Source organism: Heptranchias perlo, chromosome 12 (assembly GCF_035084215.1).
Source record: "Heptranchias perlo isolate sHepPer1 chromosome 12, sHepPer1.hap1, whole genome shotgun sequence".
Classification (NCBI taxonomy): Eukaryota; Metazoa; Chordata; class Chondrichthyes; order Hexanchiformes; family Hexanchidae; genus Heptranchias; species Heptranchias perlo.
In genome coordinates this window covers 73,653,710-73,672,695 of record NC_090336.1, presented here as the reverse complement: position 1 = coordinate 73,672,695, position 18,986 = coordinate 73,653,710, and the positions used below count along the sequence as shown (strand labels likewise).

Sequence of the window (18,986 nt, the reverse complement as noted above, 5' to 3'; positions counted from 1 at the left end):
TAGCATCTTTCAGAGACACAAGTCCTTTACCTACCATGGTCGTGATGGTCAGCAATGTCGAACTGCTCGCAGGCTGGCTGGGAAAGTTGATGAACTTTGGAACTACGGCCACACTGACCCTCCTGCGAGGCATGGCCTGTGGGGAATAAAACACAACGCAGAGCTTACAAGCTTAAACCCACAACAGCGAGCATCGAGCCGTTGGAGGTGAAATCTCTCCTGGGCTGGAGGCGATCAAAGTTTGAAAAGAAAACGGAGCCGAATGTGAAACTAACGGCCGATCCACCGACGCCCAAGAAAAATTTCATCCCCGCCGTTTTTATCAACATTAATCTCATAACATATTAAGGGGAACGGATAGGGTGGATAGAGAGAAACTATTTCCGCTGGTTGGGGATTCTAGGAGTAGGGGGCACAGTCTAAAAAATTAGAGCCAGACCTTTCAGGAGCGAGATTAGAAAACATTCCTACACACAAAGGGTGGTAGAAGTTTGGAACTCTCTTCCGCAAACGGCAATTGATACTAGCTCAATTGCTAAATTTAAATCTGAGATCGATAGCTTTTTGGCAACCAAAGGTATTAAGGGATATGGGCCAAAGGCAGGTTAGATCACAGATCAGCCATGATCTTCTCAAATGGCGGAGCAGGCACGAGGGGCTGAATGGCCTCCTCCTGTTCCTATGTACCTCTGCCCGTGGCTGTGAGAATGGATTTTACGGGGAGGCGGGAGGGAGTCCGTCAGGGTGAGAAACTGCGGTGTAATAATTGCTGTTGGCGGCATCAGCAGAGAGCGGTTTCGTGTACTTGCGCAAAGCTCCCCTGTCCATTTTAACGGAGTCGTTAAGACCCCTTCGATTTAAACGGGTTGTTTGCTTCCCCTAAAATAGCAGACAGAGGGATCTCAACAGAGATATGTGTCGGGCGTCCTCCCATTAATATTGACAGCAGTCAACTCCAAACGGAAGTGCCTCGGAACGAGAACCAGAAACACGGAACGGCCAATCCCTCGGACAAACCGCACCAATCGCAACGATATCTTGTCAACAATATTTATATCCCCCAGTGGCTGAAATTAAGCAAACACAAAGTGCAGATGATGGAAAGTCAATGAACCATTCAGCCCTTCTACCGCAAACAGATCCAGTGAAATCCCTGCCTCTCTCGGATGACCAGTTTGATTTTTATTTTCATGCACTCTGGGGCTCCAATGATTATTAATAATACAGTAATAATGCTGCTAAAATATAAGGGGTGACTTTATTACTCTAATATTAACTAGATGTAGGATTAAAATATACATTTAAAAAACAAGTTCAACTAAAAATGAAGCATTTTAATTCTAATCCACCTGTCATCTCTAACATAAAAGCGAATCCAAAAGTCTTCTATAGGCATGTAAACAGTAAACGGGTAGTAAGAGGAGGGGTGGGGCCGATTAGGGACCAAAAAGGAGATCTACTCATGGAGGCAGAGGGGATGGCCGAGGTACTAAATGAGTACTTTGCATCTGTCTTTACCAAGGAAGAAGACGCTGCCAGAGTCTCAGTAAAGGACGATATAGTTGAGAAACTGGATGGGCTAAAAATTGATAAAGAGGAGGTACTAGAAAGGCTGGCTGTACTTAAAGTAGATAAATCACCCGGTCCGGATGGGATGCATCCTAGGTTGCTGAGGGAAGTAAGGGTGGAAATTGTGGAGGTGCTGGCCATAATCTTCCAAACATCCGTAGATACAGGGGTGGTGCCAGAGGACTGGAGAATTGCAAATATTACACCCTTGACGACAGGCCAGTCAGTTTAACCTCAGTGGTGGGGAAACTTTTAGAAACGACAATCCAGGACAGAATTAACAGTCATTTGGACAAGTGTGGATTGATTAAGGAAAGTCAGCACGGATTTTTAAAAGACAAATCGTGTTTAACCAACTTGATTGAGTTTTTTGATGAGGTAACAGAGAGGGTCGATGAGAGCAGTGCGGTTTATGTGGCGTATATGGCCTTTCAAAAGACAGGAAACAGAGAGTAGTGGTGAACGGTTGTTTTTCGGACTGGAGGGAGGTGTACACTGGTGTTCCCCAGGGGTCAGTGCTGGGACCACTGCTTTTCTTGATATATATTAATGACTTGGACTTGGGTGTACAGGGCACAATTTCAAAATTTGCAGATGACACAAAACTTGGAAGGGTAGTAAACAGTGAGGAGGATAGTGATAGACTTCAAGAGGATATAGACAGGCTGGTGGAATGGGCAGACACGTGGCAGATGAAATTTAACGCAGAGAAGTGTGAAGTGATACATTTTGGTAGGAAGAATGAGGAGAGGCAATATAAACTAAAGGGTACAATTCTAAAAGGGGATGCAGGAACAGAGAGATCTGGGGGTATATGTGCACAAATCTTTGCAGGTGGCCGGGCAGGTTGAGAAAGAGGTTAAAAAAGCATATGGGATCCTGGGCTTTATAAATAGAGGCACAGAGTACAAAAGCAAGGCAGTCATGATGAACCTTTATAAAACACTGGTTCGGCCACAACTGGAATATTATGTCCAGTTCTGGGCACCGCACTTTAGGAAAGATGTGAAGGCCTTAGAGAGGGTGCAGTAGAGATTTACTAGAATGATTCCAGGGATGAGGGACTTCAGTTACGTGGATAGACTGGAGAAGCTGGGGTTGTTCTCCTTGGAACAGAGACGGTTGAGAGGAGATTTGATCGAGGTGTTCAAAATCATGAGGGGAATAGATAGAGAGAAACTGTTCCCATTGGTGGAAGGGTCAAGAACCAGAGGACATAGATTTAAGGTGATTGGCAAAAGAACCAAAGGCGACATGAGGAAAAACATTTTTACACAGCGAGTGGTCAGGATCTGGAATGCACTGCCCGAGGGGGTGGTGGAGGCAGATTCAATTATGGCCTTCAAAAGGGGAACTGGATAAGTACTTGAATGGAAAGAATCTGCAGGGCTACGGAGAAAGGGCGGGGGAGTGGGACTGGCTGGATTGCTCTCGCAGAGAGCCGGCACGGACTCAACGGGCCGAATGGCCTCATTCCAAGCTGTAATCATTCGATGATTCTGTCTCCACTTTTCCCTCTTTCCCGTTCTCCCTCTGCCCCATTTCTCCTGGCTCCGACACTCCATTTTGGAAAATGGGAGCGAGTTTGATTTGCCAAAAATGGGTTTTAAAAGGCCACCCTTTTCCATCAATCAAGACCTCAACTTGAAAGACTCGCATCGGGAGCTGTTTACAACAGGTGGGCAATCCGCCCCCGCCAGATTAATGCCCAACGGAAGGCAGAAATCTATCCCCTCGTCTTTCGGATGAGACACTAAACCAAGGCGTCTCTGCCTGTTCACCTGGACATAAAAGATCCCATGGAGCTATTCGAAGAAGAGCAGAAGACCTCTCTCCAGTGTCTTGGCCAATATGCACCCGTTAATAACTAGCACCAAAAAAAAAACCCAGATGATCTGGTCATCTACCTCATTGCTGTTTGTGGGATCTTGCTGTGCGCAAATTGGCCGCCTCAGTTTCCCACGTTACAACGGCGACCGCACTTCAAAAAATACTTCCCTGGTTGTGAAGAGCTTGGGGACTTCCTGCAGATGTGGTAAGACGCTGCATGTATACAAGTTCCTTCTTCTTTCCAATCAATTATCTCCAGGCGACAATTAACAGGATGCAGAATGGGACACAGAGAGGCTTAAGAAGGTTTCAAAAGGCACAAGGTCGGGTTTGCGCTCTCTAACAGTTTACAAAGCAACCACCTTCGAACTTGCAAATAGACTGGTTTCCTCGTTTTGCCTTCCTACCTTTCCCAGGGTGAGCGACATGGACCTGGCTGTTCTTGGGATTCCGTCATCTGAGAAAAAAGCACAAAGATCTAACCGTAATTCTTTGAGATATTGATCCAAGTTTAAACCCCGTTAATTCGCATATATCTATAAATGTTCTGATTTATTCACCAATGAGGCAACTGCGATCAGAACGCCCCATGTCCCAAACCTCCAGAGCCCACAAAATCTTTTATTTGTTCATGGGTGTCGCTGGCGAGGCCGGCATTTATTGCCCATCCCTAATTGTCCTTGAGAAGGTGGTGGTGAGCCGCCTTCTTGAACCGCTGCAGTCCGTGTGGTGAATTGAGTGGCTCGCTTGGCCATTTCAGAGGGCAATTAAGAATCAACCATATTGCTGTGGGTCCGGAGTCACATATAGGCCAGACCGGGTAAGGACGGCAGGTTTCCTTCCCTAAAGGACATTAGTGAACCAGATGGGTTTTTACGACAATCCGGTAGTTTCATGGCCACCATTACTGATACTAGTATTTTAATTCCAGATTTAATTTAATTAATTGAATTTAAATTCCCCAGCTGCACATGGCAGGATTTGAACTCATGACTCTGGATTATTAGTCCAATAACATAACCACTATGCGACCGTACCCGTAATCCGAAACAAGACAAACCAGCGAGTGGGAGATAGTAGCACAAATAGGGCTGAACGGCCTGAGCTTCGAGGGCTGGATCCCCCGCTCTCAGGGGCCGCAGACGGCCATCCAGCCACCCATCGTTTGGACTCCCCAACTTTGGACCTCGGCAGACACTACAGCAGAGACCGTCTGACTCGCACAGAGTCCTCAGCCCGCGCGGACATTGCTGAATCGGCAATGAAAATACATTTTAAAGCTCGAAGGCCTGGCTGTTTCTTGGTACTTGCAATCCAGTAAAGAATGAAACAAAATGTGGAGAGACTGGAGAAGCTGGGATTGTTCTCCTCAGAGCAGAGAAGGTTAAGGGGAGATTTAATCGAGGTGTTCAAAATCATGAAGGGTTTGAAGAGTAAATAAGGAGAAACTGTTTCCAGTGGCAGGAGGGTTGGTAACCAGAGGACGCAGATTTAAGATAATTGGCAAAAGAACCAGAGTGGGAGATGAGGAGACATTTTTTTACGCAACGAGTTGTTCTGATCTGGAACGCGCTGCCTGAAAGGGCGGTGGAAGCAGATTCAATAATAACTTTCAAAAGGGAATTGGATGAATACTTGAAAAGGAGAAATTTTCAGGGCTATGGGGAAAGAGCAGTGGGAGTGGGACGAATTGGATAGATCTTTCAAACCACCTTCCCTTGTCATTCAACGGCATTACCATCGCCGAATCCCCCACCATCAACATCCTGGGGGTCACCATTGACCAGAAACTTAACTGGACCAGCCATATAAATACTGTGGCTACGAGAGCAGGTCAGAGGCTGGGTATTCTGTGGCGAGTGACTCACCTCCTGACTCCCCAAAGCCTTTCCACCATCTACAAGGCACAAGTCAGGAGTGTGATGGAATACTCTCCACTTGCCTGGATGAGTGCAGCTCCAACAACACTCAAGAAGCTCAACACCATCCAGGACAAAGCAGCCCGCTTGATTGGCACCCCATCCACCACCCTAAACATTCACTCCCTTCACCACCGGCGCACTGTGGCTGCAGTGTGTACCATCCACAGGATGCACTGCAGCAACTCGCCAAGGCTTCTTCGACAGCACCTCCCAAACCCGCGACCTCTACCACCTAGAAGGACAAGAGCAGCAGGCACATGGGAACAACACCACCTGCACGTTCCCCTCCAAGTCACACACCATCCCGACTTGGAAATATATCGGCCGTTCCTTCATCGTCGCTGGGTCAAAATCCTGGAACTCCCTTCCTAACAGCACTGTGGGAGAACCTTCACCACACGGACTGCAGCGGTTCAAGAAGGCGGCTCACCACCACCTTCTCAAGGGGGCAATTAGGGATGGGCAATAAATGCCGGCCTCGCCAACGACGCCCAGGAACGAATTTTTAAAAAAGAGCCGGCACAGGCTTGCAATGGGCCGAACGGCCTCCTTCTGTGCCGTAAGATTCCATGAAAAAGTGCGCCAGTCAAAGGAGCGTTTGTGATCGGCCTGGAAAAGGCAGTATTTTGTCGTCACCGCGCTGAAGATTTGAGGGAAAGGCCCAAATTTGGGCCCCGGCCTGCAGGGACTCGACGCGGGAAGGGTTTCGGTTAAAACCATTCCCGTTCCGCAATCCCACCAGCGATACGGTTAAAAAGCCCAGATAAATCTCTCGGATTAATTCTCTTGCAAATGGTCAGAGGCAGGGGTTCCCGCTTCTGCTCTCCGAGATTCCCCGCCGTTAAAATAAACGGTGGCGAGACGGCAGGCCAGGGGAGGGGGAAATCCCTGGGCCCGGAGTTGTCACGGGAAACGACGGGGGGACCCCTCGTCCTTTCGGCACGGTTCAGATCTGCCACCGACTGTTGGTGAACCGATGCTACAACCTTCCCCTCGTCTGCTTTGTTTTTTTTTTTGGCTTCGTCCCTTTGGGAGTTTGAAGAATTTAATAACTCGGTGAGTGCCTGACAGTTGTTTTGTTTCTCATGGAACTCCCTGGAGTCGCCCAGTTTTAATCCCATGTCTGAGGAAAAAAAAAAGAAACACATGTCCCAAAGCAACAGCTCCCGCTCCCCAAGTCTGAGAACTGATTAACTGAACAGCCCCCATTCTGGGACATGAGACTGTTCACCGACTGCTCACTGCTCCACTCAAAATTAATTCAAGCGTTTCGGTGAATGAGTGTCGAACGCCAATTTGAAGGAGGAAATCACAAAGTCCCCGTTCCAATCCATTCAATCACAGAATGTCCAGCTCCGACACGGACCATTGAGTCCACACCGAGTGTTTTGTCACACCCAGTCTAATCCCACTCTCCCCCTCACCCTTTAATATCCCACCCAGTCTAATCCCACTCTCCCCCTCACCCTTTAATATCCCACCCAGTCTAATCCCACTCTCCCCCTCACCCTTTAATATCCCACCCAGTCTAATCCCACTCTCCCCCTCACCCTTTAATATCCCACCCAGTCTAATCCCACTCTCCCCCTCACTCCCCGTACCCTTTAATATCCCACCCAGTCTAATCCCACTCTCCCCCTCACCCTTTAATATCCCACCCAGTCTAATCCCACTCTCCCCCTCACCCTTTAATATCCCACCCAGTCTAATCCCACTCTCCCCTCACTCCCCGTACCCTTAAATATCCCACCCAGTCTAATCCCACTCTCCCCCTCACTCCCCGTACCCTTTAATATCCCACCCAGTCTAATCCCACTCTCCCCTCACTCCCCGTACCCTTTAATATCCCACCCAGTCTAATCCCACTCTCCCCCTCACTCCCCGTACCCTTTAATATCCCACCCAGTCTAATCCCACTCTCCCCCTCACTCCCCGTACCCTTTAATATCCCACCCAGTCTAATCCCACTCTCCCCCTCACTCCCCGTACCCTTTAATATCCCACCCAGTCAAATCCCACTCTCCCCCTCACTCCCCGTACCCTTTAATATCCCACCCAGTCTAATCCCACTCTCCCCCTCACTCCCCGTACCCTTTAATATCCCACCCAGTCTAATCCCACTCTCCCCTCACTCCCCGTACCCTTTAATATCCCACCCAGTCTAATCCCACTCTCCCCCTCACTCCCCATACCCTTTAATATCCCACCCAGTCTAATCCCACTCTCCCCTCACTCCCCGTACCCTTTAATATCCCACCCAGTCTAATCCCACTCTCCCCCTCACTCCCCAGACCCTTTAATATCCCACCCAGTCTAATCCCACTCTCCCCTCACTCCCCGTACCCTTTAATATCCCACCCAGTCTAATCCCACTCTCCCCCTCACTCCCCGTCCCCTTTAATATCCCACCCAGTCTAATCCCACTCTCCCCCTCACTCCCCGTACCCTTTAATATCCCACCCAGTCTAATCCCACTCTCCCCCTCACTCCCTGTACCCTTTAATATCCCACCCAGTCTAATCCCACTCTCTCCCTCACTCCCCGTACCCTTTAATATCCCACCCAGTCTAATCCCACTCTCCCCCTCACTCCCCATACCCTTTAATATCCCACCCAGTCTAATCCCACTCTCCCCCTCACTCCCCGTACCCTTTAATATCCCACCCAGTCTAATTCCACTCTCCCCTCACTCCCCGTACCCTTTAATATCCCACCCAGTCTAATCCCACTCTCCCCCTCACTCCCCGTACCCTTTAATATCCCTCCCAGTCTAATCCCACTCTCCTGCTCACTCCCCGTACCCTTTAATATCCCACCCAGTCTAATCCCACTCTCCCCCTCACTCCCCGTACCCTTTAATATCCCACCCAGTCTAATCCCACTCTCCCCCTCACTCCCCGTACCCTTTAATATCCCACCCAGTCTAATCCCACTCCCCCCCTCACTCCCCGTACCCTTTAATATCCCACCCAGTCTAATCCCACTCTCTCCCTCACTCCCCGTACCCTTTAATATCCCACCCAGTCTAATCCCACTCTCCCCCTCACTCCCCGTACCCTTTAATATCCCACCCAGTCTAATCCCACTCTCCCCCTCGCTCCCCGTACCCTTTAATATCCCACCCAGTCTAATCCCACTCTCCCCCTCACTCCCCGTACCCTTTAATATCCCATCCAGTCTAATCCCACTCTCCCCTCACTCCCCGTACCCTTTAATATCCCACCCAGTCTAATCCCACTCTCCCCCTCACTCCCTGTACCCTTTAATATCCCACCCAGTCTAATCCCACTCTCCCCCTCACTCCCCGTCCCCTTTAATATCCCACCCAGTCTAATCCCACTCTCCCCCTCACTCCCCGTACCCTTTAATATCCCACCCAGTCTAATCCCACTCTCCCCCTCACTCCCCGTACCCTTTAATATCCCACCCAGTCTAATCCCACTCTCCCCCTCGCTCCCCGTACCCTTTAATATTCCACCCAGTCTAATCCCACTCTCCCCTCACTCCCCGTACCCTTTAATATCCCACCCAGTCTAATCCCACTCTCCCCCTCACTCCCTGTACCCTTTAATATCCCACCCAGTCTAATCCCACTCTCCCCTCACTCCCCGTACCCTTTAATATCCCACCCAGTCTAATCCCACTCTCCCCCTCACTCCCCGTACCCTTTAATATCCCACCCAGTCTAATCCCACTCTCCCCTCACTCCCCGTACCCTTTAATATCCCACCCAGTCTAATCCCACTCTCCCCCTCACTCCCCGTACCCTTCAATATCCCACCCAGTCTAATCCCACTCTCCCCCTCGCTCCCCGTACCCTTTAATATTCCACCCAGTCTAATCCCACTCTCCCCTCACTCCCCGTACCCTTTAATATCCCACCCAGTCTAATCCCACTCTCCCCCTCACTCCCCATACCCTTTAATATCCCACCCAGTCTAATCCCACTCTCCTCATCACTCCCCGTACCCTTTAATATCCCACCCAGTCTAATCCCACTCTCCCCCTCACTCCCCGTACCCTTTAATATCCCTCCCAGTCTAATCCCACTCTCCCCCTCACTCCCCGTACCCTTTAATATCCCACCCAGTCTAATCCCACTCTCTCCCTCACTCCCCGTACCCTTTAATATCCCACCCAGTCTAATCCCACTCTCCCCCACTCCCCGTACCCTTTAATATCCCACCCAGTCTAATCCCACTCTCTCCCTCACTCCCCGTACCCTTTAATATCCCACCCAGTCTAATCCCACTCTCCCCTCACTCCCCGTACCCTTTAATATCCCACCCAGTCTAATCCCACTCTCTCCCTCACTCCCCGTACCCTTTAATATCCCACCCAGTCTAATCCCACTCTCCCCTCACTCCCCGTACCCTTTAATATCCCACCCAGTCCAATCCCACTCTCCCCCTCACTCCCCGTACCCTTTAATATCCCACCCAGTCTAATCCCACTCTCCCCTCACTCCCCGTACCCTTTAATATCCCACCCAGTCTAATCCCACTCTCCCCCTCACTCCCCATACCCTTTAATATCCCACCCAGTCTAATCCCACTCTCCCCCTCACTCCCCGTACCCTTTAATATCCCACCCAGTCTAATCCCACTCTCCCCCTCGCTCCCCGTACCCTTTAATATCCCTCCCAGTCTAATCCCACTCTCCTGCTCACTCCCCATACCCGTTAATATCCCACCCAGTCTAATCCCACTCTCCCCTCACTCCCCGTACCCTTTAATATCCCACCCAGTCTAATCCCACTCTCCCCCTCGCTCCCCGTACCCTTTAATATCCCACCCAGTCTAATCCCACTCTCCCCCTCGCTCCCCGTACCCTTTAATATCCCTCCCAGTCTAATCCCACTCTCCTGCTCACTCCCCATACCCGTTAATATCCCACCCAGTCTAATCCCACTCTCCCCTCACTCCCCGTACCCTTTAATATCCCACCCAGTCTAATCCCACTCTCCCCTCACTCCCCGTACCCTTTAATATCCCTCCCAGTCTAATCCCACTCTCCTGCTCACTCCCCATACCCGTTAATATCCCACCCAGTCTAATCCCACTCTCCCCCTCACACACCAGGATAACACCAGGTCAGTCAGGCCAGTCAGTTTAACCTCAGTGGTGGGGAAACTTTTAGAAACGATAATCCGGGACAGAATTAACAGTCACCAGACCTCATTACAGCCTTGGTCCAAAAATGGACAAAAGAGCTGAATTCCAGAGGTGAGGTGAGAGTGACTGCCCTTGACATCAAAGCAGCATTTGACCGAGTGTGGCACCAAGGAGCCCTAGTAAAATTGAAGTCAATGGGAATCAGGGGGAAAACTCTCCAGTGGCTGGAGTCATACCAAGCACAAACGCTGCAGTCCGTGTGGTGAAGGTTCTCCCACAGTGCTGTTTGGAAGGGAGTTCCAGGATTTTGACCCAGCGACGATGAAGGAACGGCCGATATATTTCCAAGTCGGGATGGTGTGTGACTCGGAGGGGAACGTGCAGGTGGTGTTGTTCCCATGTGCCTGCTGCTCTTGTCCTTCTAGGTGGTAGAGGTCGCGGGTTTGGGAGGTGCTGTCGAAGAAGCCTTGGCGAGTTGCTGCAGTTAGTTAGTTGCTGCAGGGAGATTATCTTTTTCTTCTTGTGATGGTATCCCTCTTGTTCTAACACTGACTAGGACCGATCAGGAGAGGGATCTGGCCGTCCCAGGCCACACCTGGGAGATAGTTACCTGACCTTGGGGTCTTTTAGTTCGGCTCCAGGAACTGGAGAAGGATGGACTATGATTGAGGTTTATAAAATGATGAAGGGAAGAGATTCTGTTTGGGTGGAGAGATTATTGCAGTCAGATACAGAGACCCAGCACATTATAGACACAAACAGGCAACATTTAATGCAGATTTTTTAAAAAATCAACGGGCCAGAATTTGCAGCCAAAATAACGGTCAGGCTAATGACACACGTCAACTTCAGGCGAGGGCAAATGTGAGGTCACACTCGAAAATCGGGAAGTTGCTGTCCAGATATGCCACTTTGGATGCTGTTGCGGGGGATGACTTATCAGGGGAAGGCAGCAGCAGCCAACTTCCTGGCACCACGGGTAGCTCTGCTGCACAGGCTGGGAGGAAAAAGAGTGGCAGAGCTATAGTGATAGGGGACTCAATTGTAAGGGGAATAGACAGGCGTTTCTGCGGCCGCAACCGAGACTCCAGGATGGTGTGTTGCCTCCCTGGTGCAAGGATCAAGGATGTCTCGGAGCGGCTACAGAACATTTTGGAGGGGGAGGGCGAACAGCCAGCTGTCGTGGTGCACATAGGCACCAACGATATAGGTAAAAAAGGGGATGAGGTCCTAAAAGCAGAATATAGGGAGTTAGGAGGTAAATTAAAAAATAGGACCTCAAAGGTAGTAATCTCAGGATTGCTGCCAGTGCCACGTGCTAGTCAGAGTAGAAATAGGAGGATATTTCAAATGAATACGTGGCTAGAGGAATGGTGCAAGGGGGAGGGATTCAAATTCCTGGGACACTGGAAACGGTTCTGGGGGAGGTGGGACCAGTACAAACCGGACGGTCTGCACCTGGGCAGGGCCGGGACCGCTGTCCTAGGAGGAGTGTTTGCTAGTGCTGTTGGGGAGGGTTTAAACTAAAGTGGCAGGGGGTTGGGAACCTGAGCAGGGAGAGAGAGGAAAGCGTAACAGGAAGGGACAGAAGGTATGGAGTAATAGGTAAAGTGTTAAAAAAGGAAAAAGCAGGAACTAAGCGTCACAAAACAGATTTGAAAGTTCTTTATCTGAATGCACGTAGCATTCGTAATAAAATGGACGAGTTAACGGCACAAATAACTACGTATGGGTATGATCTTGTGGCCATTACAGAAACATGGCTGCAGGGTGACAACGACTGGGAATTAAATATGCCAGGGTATTTAACAATCAGGAAGGACAGGCAGGAAGGAAGGGGAGGTGGGGTGGCTATGTTAATAAAGGAAGGAATCACTGTAATACAGAGAAATGATATTGGGACAAAGCATCAAGATAATGAAACAGTTTGGGTGGAGATAAGGAATAATAAGGGAAAAAAAACATTAGTGGGCGTAGTATATAGGCCTCCTAATAGTTGCAACTCTGCTGGAAGAAGTATTAATCAGGAGATAGTCGGGGCATGTAATAAGGGAACAGCCATAATTATGGGGGATTTTAATTATCATATTAACTGGACAAATCAAATTGGGCAGAGCAGCCTTGAGGACGAGTTCATTGAGTGCATCAGGGATGGATTTCTTGAGCAGTATGTAACTGATCCTACAAGGGGGCAGGCAACCTTGGACCTGGTCCTGTGTAATGAGTCAGGATTAATTAATAATGTCCTAGTTAAGGATCCCCTTGGAACGAGCGACCACAACATGGTTGAATTCCATATCCAATTAGAGGGTGAGAAGGTTGATTCTCAAACAAGCGTACTGAGCTTGAATAAAGGAGACTATGATGGTATGAGAGCGGAATTGATTAAAGTGGACTGGGAAAATAGATTAAAGGGTAAGACGGTACATGAGCAGTGGTGTTCATTTAGGGAGTTATTTTACAACTTTCAAAATAAATATATTCCACTGAGGAAAAAAGGGTGTAAAAGAAATGACAGCCACCCGTGGCTAAGTAAAGAAATCAAGGATAGTATCCGACTAAAAACAAGGACATATAAGGTAGCCAAACTTAGTGGGAAGATAGAAGATTGGGAATTCTTCAAAAGACAGCAAAAAGTAACTAAAGGATTGATTAAGAAAGGGAAGTTAGATTATGAAAAGAAATTAGCAAAAAATATAAAAACAGATAGCAAGAGTTTCTATAGTTATATAAAAAGAAAAAGGGTGGCTAAGGCAAACATAGGTCCCTTAGAGGATGAGACCGGGAAATTAATGGTGGGAAACATGGAGATGGCAAAAATGCTGAACAAATATTTTGTTTCAGTCTTTACAGTAGAGGACACTAAGAATATCCCAACACTGGACAAACAGGGGACTCTCGGGGGGGAGGAGCTAAATACGATTAAAATCACTCAAGAGATGGTACTCAGTAAAATAATGGGACTCAAGGCGGATAAATCCCCTGGACCTGATGGCTTCCATCCTAGGGTCTTGAGGGAAGTGGCAGTAGGGATTGTGGATGCTTTGGTGATAGTTTTCCAAAATTCCCTGGACTCAGGAGAGGTCCCGGCAGATTGGAAAACTGCTAATGTAACACCGTTATTTAAAAAGGGTAGTAGGCAGAAGGCTGGAAATTATAGGCCAGTTAGCTTAACATCTGTGGTGGGTAAAATTTTGGAGTCTATTATTAAGGAGACAGTAACGGAACATTTAGATAAGCATAATTTAATAGGACAAAGTCAGCATGGCTTTATGAAGGGGAAGTCATGTCTGACAAATTTGCTTGAGTTCTTCGAGGATATAACGTATAGGGTGGATAAAGGGGAACCAGTGGACGTAGTGTATTTAGACTTCCAGAAGGCATTCGACAAGGTGCCACATAAAAGATTATTACTTAAGATAAAAAATCACGGGATTGGGGGTAATATTCTGGCATGGGTGGAGGATTGGTTATCAAACAGGAAGCAGAGAGTTGGGATAAATGGTTCATTTTCGGACTGGCAACCAGTAACCAGTGGTGTTCCACAGGGGTCGGTGCTGGGTCCCCAACTCTTTACAATCTATATTAACGATTTGGAGGAGGGGACCGAGTGCAACATATCAAAATTTGCAGATGATACAAAGATGGGAGGGAAAGTAGAGAGTGAGGAGGACATAAAAAACCTGCAAGGGGATATAGACAGGCTGGGTGAGTGGGCGGAGATTTGGCAGATGCAATATAATATTGGAAAATGTGAGGTTATGCACTTTGGCAGGAAAAATCAGAGAGCAAGTTATTTTTTTAATGGCGAGAGACTGGAAAGTACTGCAGTACAAAGGGATCTGGGGGTCCTAGTGCAAGAAAATCAAAAAGTTGGTATGCAGGTGCAGCAGGTGATCAAGAAAGCCAACGGAATGTTGGCTTTTATTGCTAGGGGGATAGAATATAAAAACAGGGAGGTATTGCTGCAGTTATATAAGGTATTGGTGAGACCGCACCTGGAATACTGCATACAGTTTTGGTCTCCATACTTAAGAAAAGACATACTTGCTCTCGAGGCAGTACAAAGAAGGTTCACTCGGTTAATCCCGGGGATGAGGGGGCGGACATATGAGGAGAGGTTGAGTAGATTGGGACTCTACTCATTGGAGTTCAGAAGAATGAGAGGCGATCTTATTGAAACATATAAGATTGTGAAGGGTCTTGATCGGGTGGATGCAGTAAGGATGTTCCCAAAGATGGGTGAAACTAGAACTAGGGGGCATAATCTTAGAATAAGGGGCTGCTCTTTCAAAACTGAGATGAGGAGAAACTTCTTCACTCAGAGGGTGGTAGGTCTGTGGAATTTGCTGCCCCAGCAAGCTGTGGAAGCTACATCATTAGATAAATTTAAAACAGAAATAGACAGTTTCCTAGAAGTAAAGGGAATTAGGGGTTACGGGGAGCGGGCAGGAAATTGGACATGAAGCTGAGTTCGGATCGGTCAATGCCCTGTGGGTGGCGGAGAGGGCCCAGGGGCTATGTGGCCGGGTCCTGCTCCGACTTCTTGTGTTCTTTAGATTTGTGGTTGGGATCAGATCAGCCATGATCTTATTGAATGGCGGAGCAGGCTCGAGGGGCCGATTGGCCTACTCCTGCTCCAATTTCTTATGTTCTTATGTTCTTATGATGCACTGCTCCGCTGTCTGACTCACTGTTCACAACCATTGAACAGCAAGTCGTTCCTGTATTTGTGCGGTAGATAGAAACTAAACTGGCCCACAGAAAGTATGGGCTCGTCCTTTTCAGCCTCAGTCCCCCTTTTAACGGCACGATAAGTCTTAATTACTGCCAAATAACCTCTCTGGCACTGAAAATTAACTTTTACAATTGTGGAGTCTCATTTTTTCAGCTTTTAATTGGTGTTGGAGATTTTTTTAAAAAAACATTTAATTTTTTCAAAAACTTTTTCTTTCTGTCTCTTTTTTTTCTCTCTCTCTCAATCCGATCTTTCTCTCCCTCTCTTTATTTCGCTCTCTGTACCTGATTTGACATTGTATTCACTATTCCAACCTGCACTTCCTCTCAGACTCTGTGCTGTTATTAACAATCCTTCAATCTGATTGATTAAGGAGATACCCAGTTACTCGCCCTGTTCACACAGGTCCCAGACGCCCTGTTTTCCCTCGCTGACCCGTTATCAGCTCGCACTTCCAGTAACTTCCAGCTCGAGATATCACGAAGATTAAAACGTGCAAGAACAAATCTAACTAATGGCAGGCATGTTCGTTAACCGGCTACAGCAAATTCGAGGCCATTAAAGTTTTCAAACAAACTAAAAATGAGAAGTGCTCCAACCATGAACTGACAAACTAATGAAAGGGAATTATTTTATTCCACAACAAGGCTTTTAAAGCATTGCGGCCAGTTTCTGTATCAAACTGTAACTTTAATCAATACAGGTGCAGAAAATAATCAAGAAGGCAAATGGAATGCTGGCCTTTATATCTAGAGGACTGGAGTACAAGGGGGCAGAAGTTATGCTGCAGCTATACAAAACCCTGGTTAGACCGCACCTGGAGTACTGTGAGCAGTTCTGGGCACCGCACCTTCGGAAGGACATATTGGCCTTGGAGGGAGTGCAGCGTAGGTTTACTAGAATGATACCCGGACTTCAAGGGTTAAGTTACGAGGAGAGATTACACAAATTGGGGTTGTATTCTCTAGAGTTTCGAAGGTTAAGAGGTGATCTGATCGAAGTTTATAAGATATTAAGGGGAACGGATAGGGTGGATAGAGAGAAACTATTTCCGCTGGTTGGGGATTCTAGGAGTAGGGGGCACAGTCTAAAAATTAGAGCCAGACCTTTCAGGAGCGAGATTAGAAAACATTTCTACACACAAAGGGTGGTAGAAGTTTGGAACTCTCTTCCGCAAACGGCAATTGATACTAGCTCAATTGCTAAATTTAAATCTGAGATAGATAGCTTTTTGGCAACCAAAGGTATTAAGGGATATGGGCCAAAGGCAGGTATATGGAGTTAGATCACAGATCAGCCATGATCTTATCAAATGGTGGAGCAGGCACGAGGGGCTGAATGGCCTTACTCCTGTTCCTATGTTCCTAATACATTCCCACTGCTCCCACACTGTGTTCTTTTGGCATTTTTTAAAAGCCCTTTATCGAGATGCATCACTTTGACGGGAGAGATGAGGCACGCTGATCTGTACTGGCCAGTTGTCTATCACAATTTATTGGATGTTAATTCCTCCACTCCCCATCCCCCGCACTGGTAGACCGGCCAGCCGATCTCCCGATGATTGGCGTCAGGCAGTGCGCAAGAGGGGAGGCTCTGGAGGTGACATTAGTAGCTACTAGCGGGCGCTGGGAGGGAGAGGCAGAAGGAATTCCACGAAGCTAAACTATTTGACGTTGAGTGAGGGGGACAGCATTTACAATCCGGCAAATCTGGACAACAAACGGAATGCTGTAAATTACTTGTGGCCTCGCAAAACCTTTCAAAGCACCGGAGTCAGAAAATAAACGACCTCCTCACTTAAACTCTGACTGCACTTACCCAGGAACAGAGGCCATTCAGCCCCTCCAGCCTGTTCCGTCATTCAATCAGATCATGGCTAATCTGTATTTTAACTCCATTAACCCTCCTTAGTTCCGTAACCTTTGATACCCTCGTCTAACAAAGATCGATCAATCTCCATCTTGAAATTTTCAATTGACCCCCAGCCTCAACAGCTTTTTGGGGGAGAGAGTTCCAGATTTCCACTACCCTTTTTTTTATTCGTTCGTGGGATGTGGGCGTCGCTGGCGAGGCCGGCTTTTATTGCCCATCCCTAATTGCCCCTTGAGAAGGTGGTGGTGAGCCGCCTTCTTGAACCGCTGCAGTCCGTGTGGTGACGGTTCTCCCACAGTGCTGTTAGGAAGGGAGTTCCAGGATTTTGACCCAGCGACGATAAAGGAACGGCCGATATATTTCCAAGTCGGGATGGTGTGTGACTTGGAGGGGAACGTGCAGGTGGTGTTGTTCCCATGTGCCTGCTGCTCTTGTCCTTCTAGGTGGTAGAGGTCGCGGGTTTGGGAGGTGCTGTCGAAGAAGCCTTGGCGAGTTGCTGCAGTGCATCCTGTGGATGGTACACACTGCAGCCACAGTGCGCCGGTGGTGAAGGGAGTGAATGTTTAGGGTGGTGGATGGGGTGCCAATCAAGCGGGCTGCTTTGTCCTGGATGGTGTTGAGCTTCTTGAGTGTTGTTGGAGCTGCACTCATCCAAGCAAGTGGAGAGTATTCCATCACACTCCTGACTTGTGCCTTGTAGATGGTGGAAGGGCTTTGGGGAGTCAGGAGGTGAGTCACTCGCCGCAGAATACCCAGCCTCTGACCTGCTCTTGTAGCCACAGTATTTATATGGCTGGTCCAGTTAAGTTTCTGGTCAATGGTGACCCCCAGGATGTTGATGGTGGGGGAGTCGGCGATGGTAATGCCATTGAATGTCAAGGGCAGGTGGTTAGACTCTCTCTTGTTGGAGATGGTCATTGCCTGGTCATTGCCTCCAGAGACATCATCTCTGAACGGCCCAACTCTAATTTCCAGGCTGTGCCCTCTTGTTCTGAACTCCCCACCAGAGGAAATTTGTTTCTCTCTCTCTACCCTATCAACACCTTTAATCATCTTAAACACCTCAATTAGATCACCCCTTAATCTTCTATACTTGAGGGAATACAATTATTTTTCAAATAGAATTTACTACAATTAGTAAAAGGATGTAAAAGTACAAGAAGTTTGGACGCCTTGATCGTCAATCTTGACTTTCGATGTGCTTTTACTTCCTGAATTTGGAAGGGAGGAGCAGAGTGACTCATCGGGGGAAAGAAATACTGATCGAGACTAGTTGGCCTGTATCTGTGCTGTTACATCCTATGATTCTTATGCCTCTCTCTCTCTCTCTCGCTCTGTCCCCCCACCCAATGTCACTGTCTCTCATTCCTTCAGCTCTTTTTCATTACGACTGAAGCCATCGTTCGACCCTCACTACAATCCATGAATTCTCGCCACTGATTCTACCCCCCTCTCCCCGGCCCCTATCTGAGGCTGAACCAGGCCGTTCACAACCTTGGCGTCCTATTTGACCCTGAGATCAGCTTCCGACCCCATATCCGCTCCATCACCAAGACCGCCTACTTCCCCCTCCGTAACACCGCCCGTCTCCGCCCCTGCCTCAGCTCATCTGCTGCTGAAACCCTCATCCGTGCCTTTGTTACCGCTAGTCTAGACTATTCCAATGCTCTCCTGGCCGGCCTCCCATCTTCCACCCTCCATAAACTTGAGCTCATCCAAAACTCTGCTGTTCATTTCCTATCTTAAACCAAGTCTTGTTCACCCATCACCCCTGACCTACATCGGCTTCCGGTTCCCCCAACTCCTTAAAATTTAAAATCCTCATCCTTCTGTTTAAATCCCTCTGCGGCCTCGCCCCCCTCCCTATCTCTGTAACCTCCTCCAGCCCCTACAACCCTCCGAGATCTCTGCGCTCCTCCGATTCCGGCCTCTTGCCCATCC

The 18,986-nt window shown here is 48.3% G+C and overlaps 1 protein-coding gene across 1 annotated transcript in view; it reads right to left on the bottom strand.

The window, feature by feature from the left end:
- The window catches only part of mrvi1 (murine retrovirus integration site 1 homolog), a 191,478-nt gene that overhangs the window by 20,407 nt on the left and 152,085 nt on the right, over positions 1–18,986 (bottom strand). Inside the window, exons 19-20 of the mRNA XM_067993604.1 lie at positions 3,807–3,856; positions 35–136 (exon numbers count right to left, since the gene is read on the bottom strand). Of these exons, the coding sequence (XP_067849705.1) occupies positions 35–136; positions 3,807–3,856 (152 nt within the window). The remainder of the gene's footprint in view (positions 1–34; positions 137–3,806; positions 3,857–18,986) is intronic.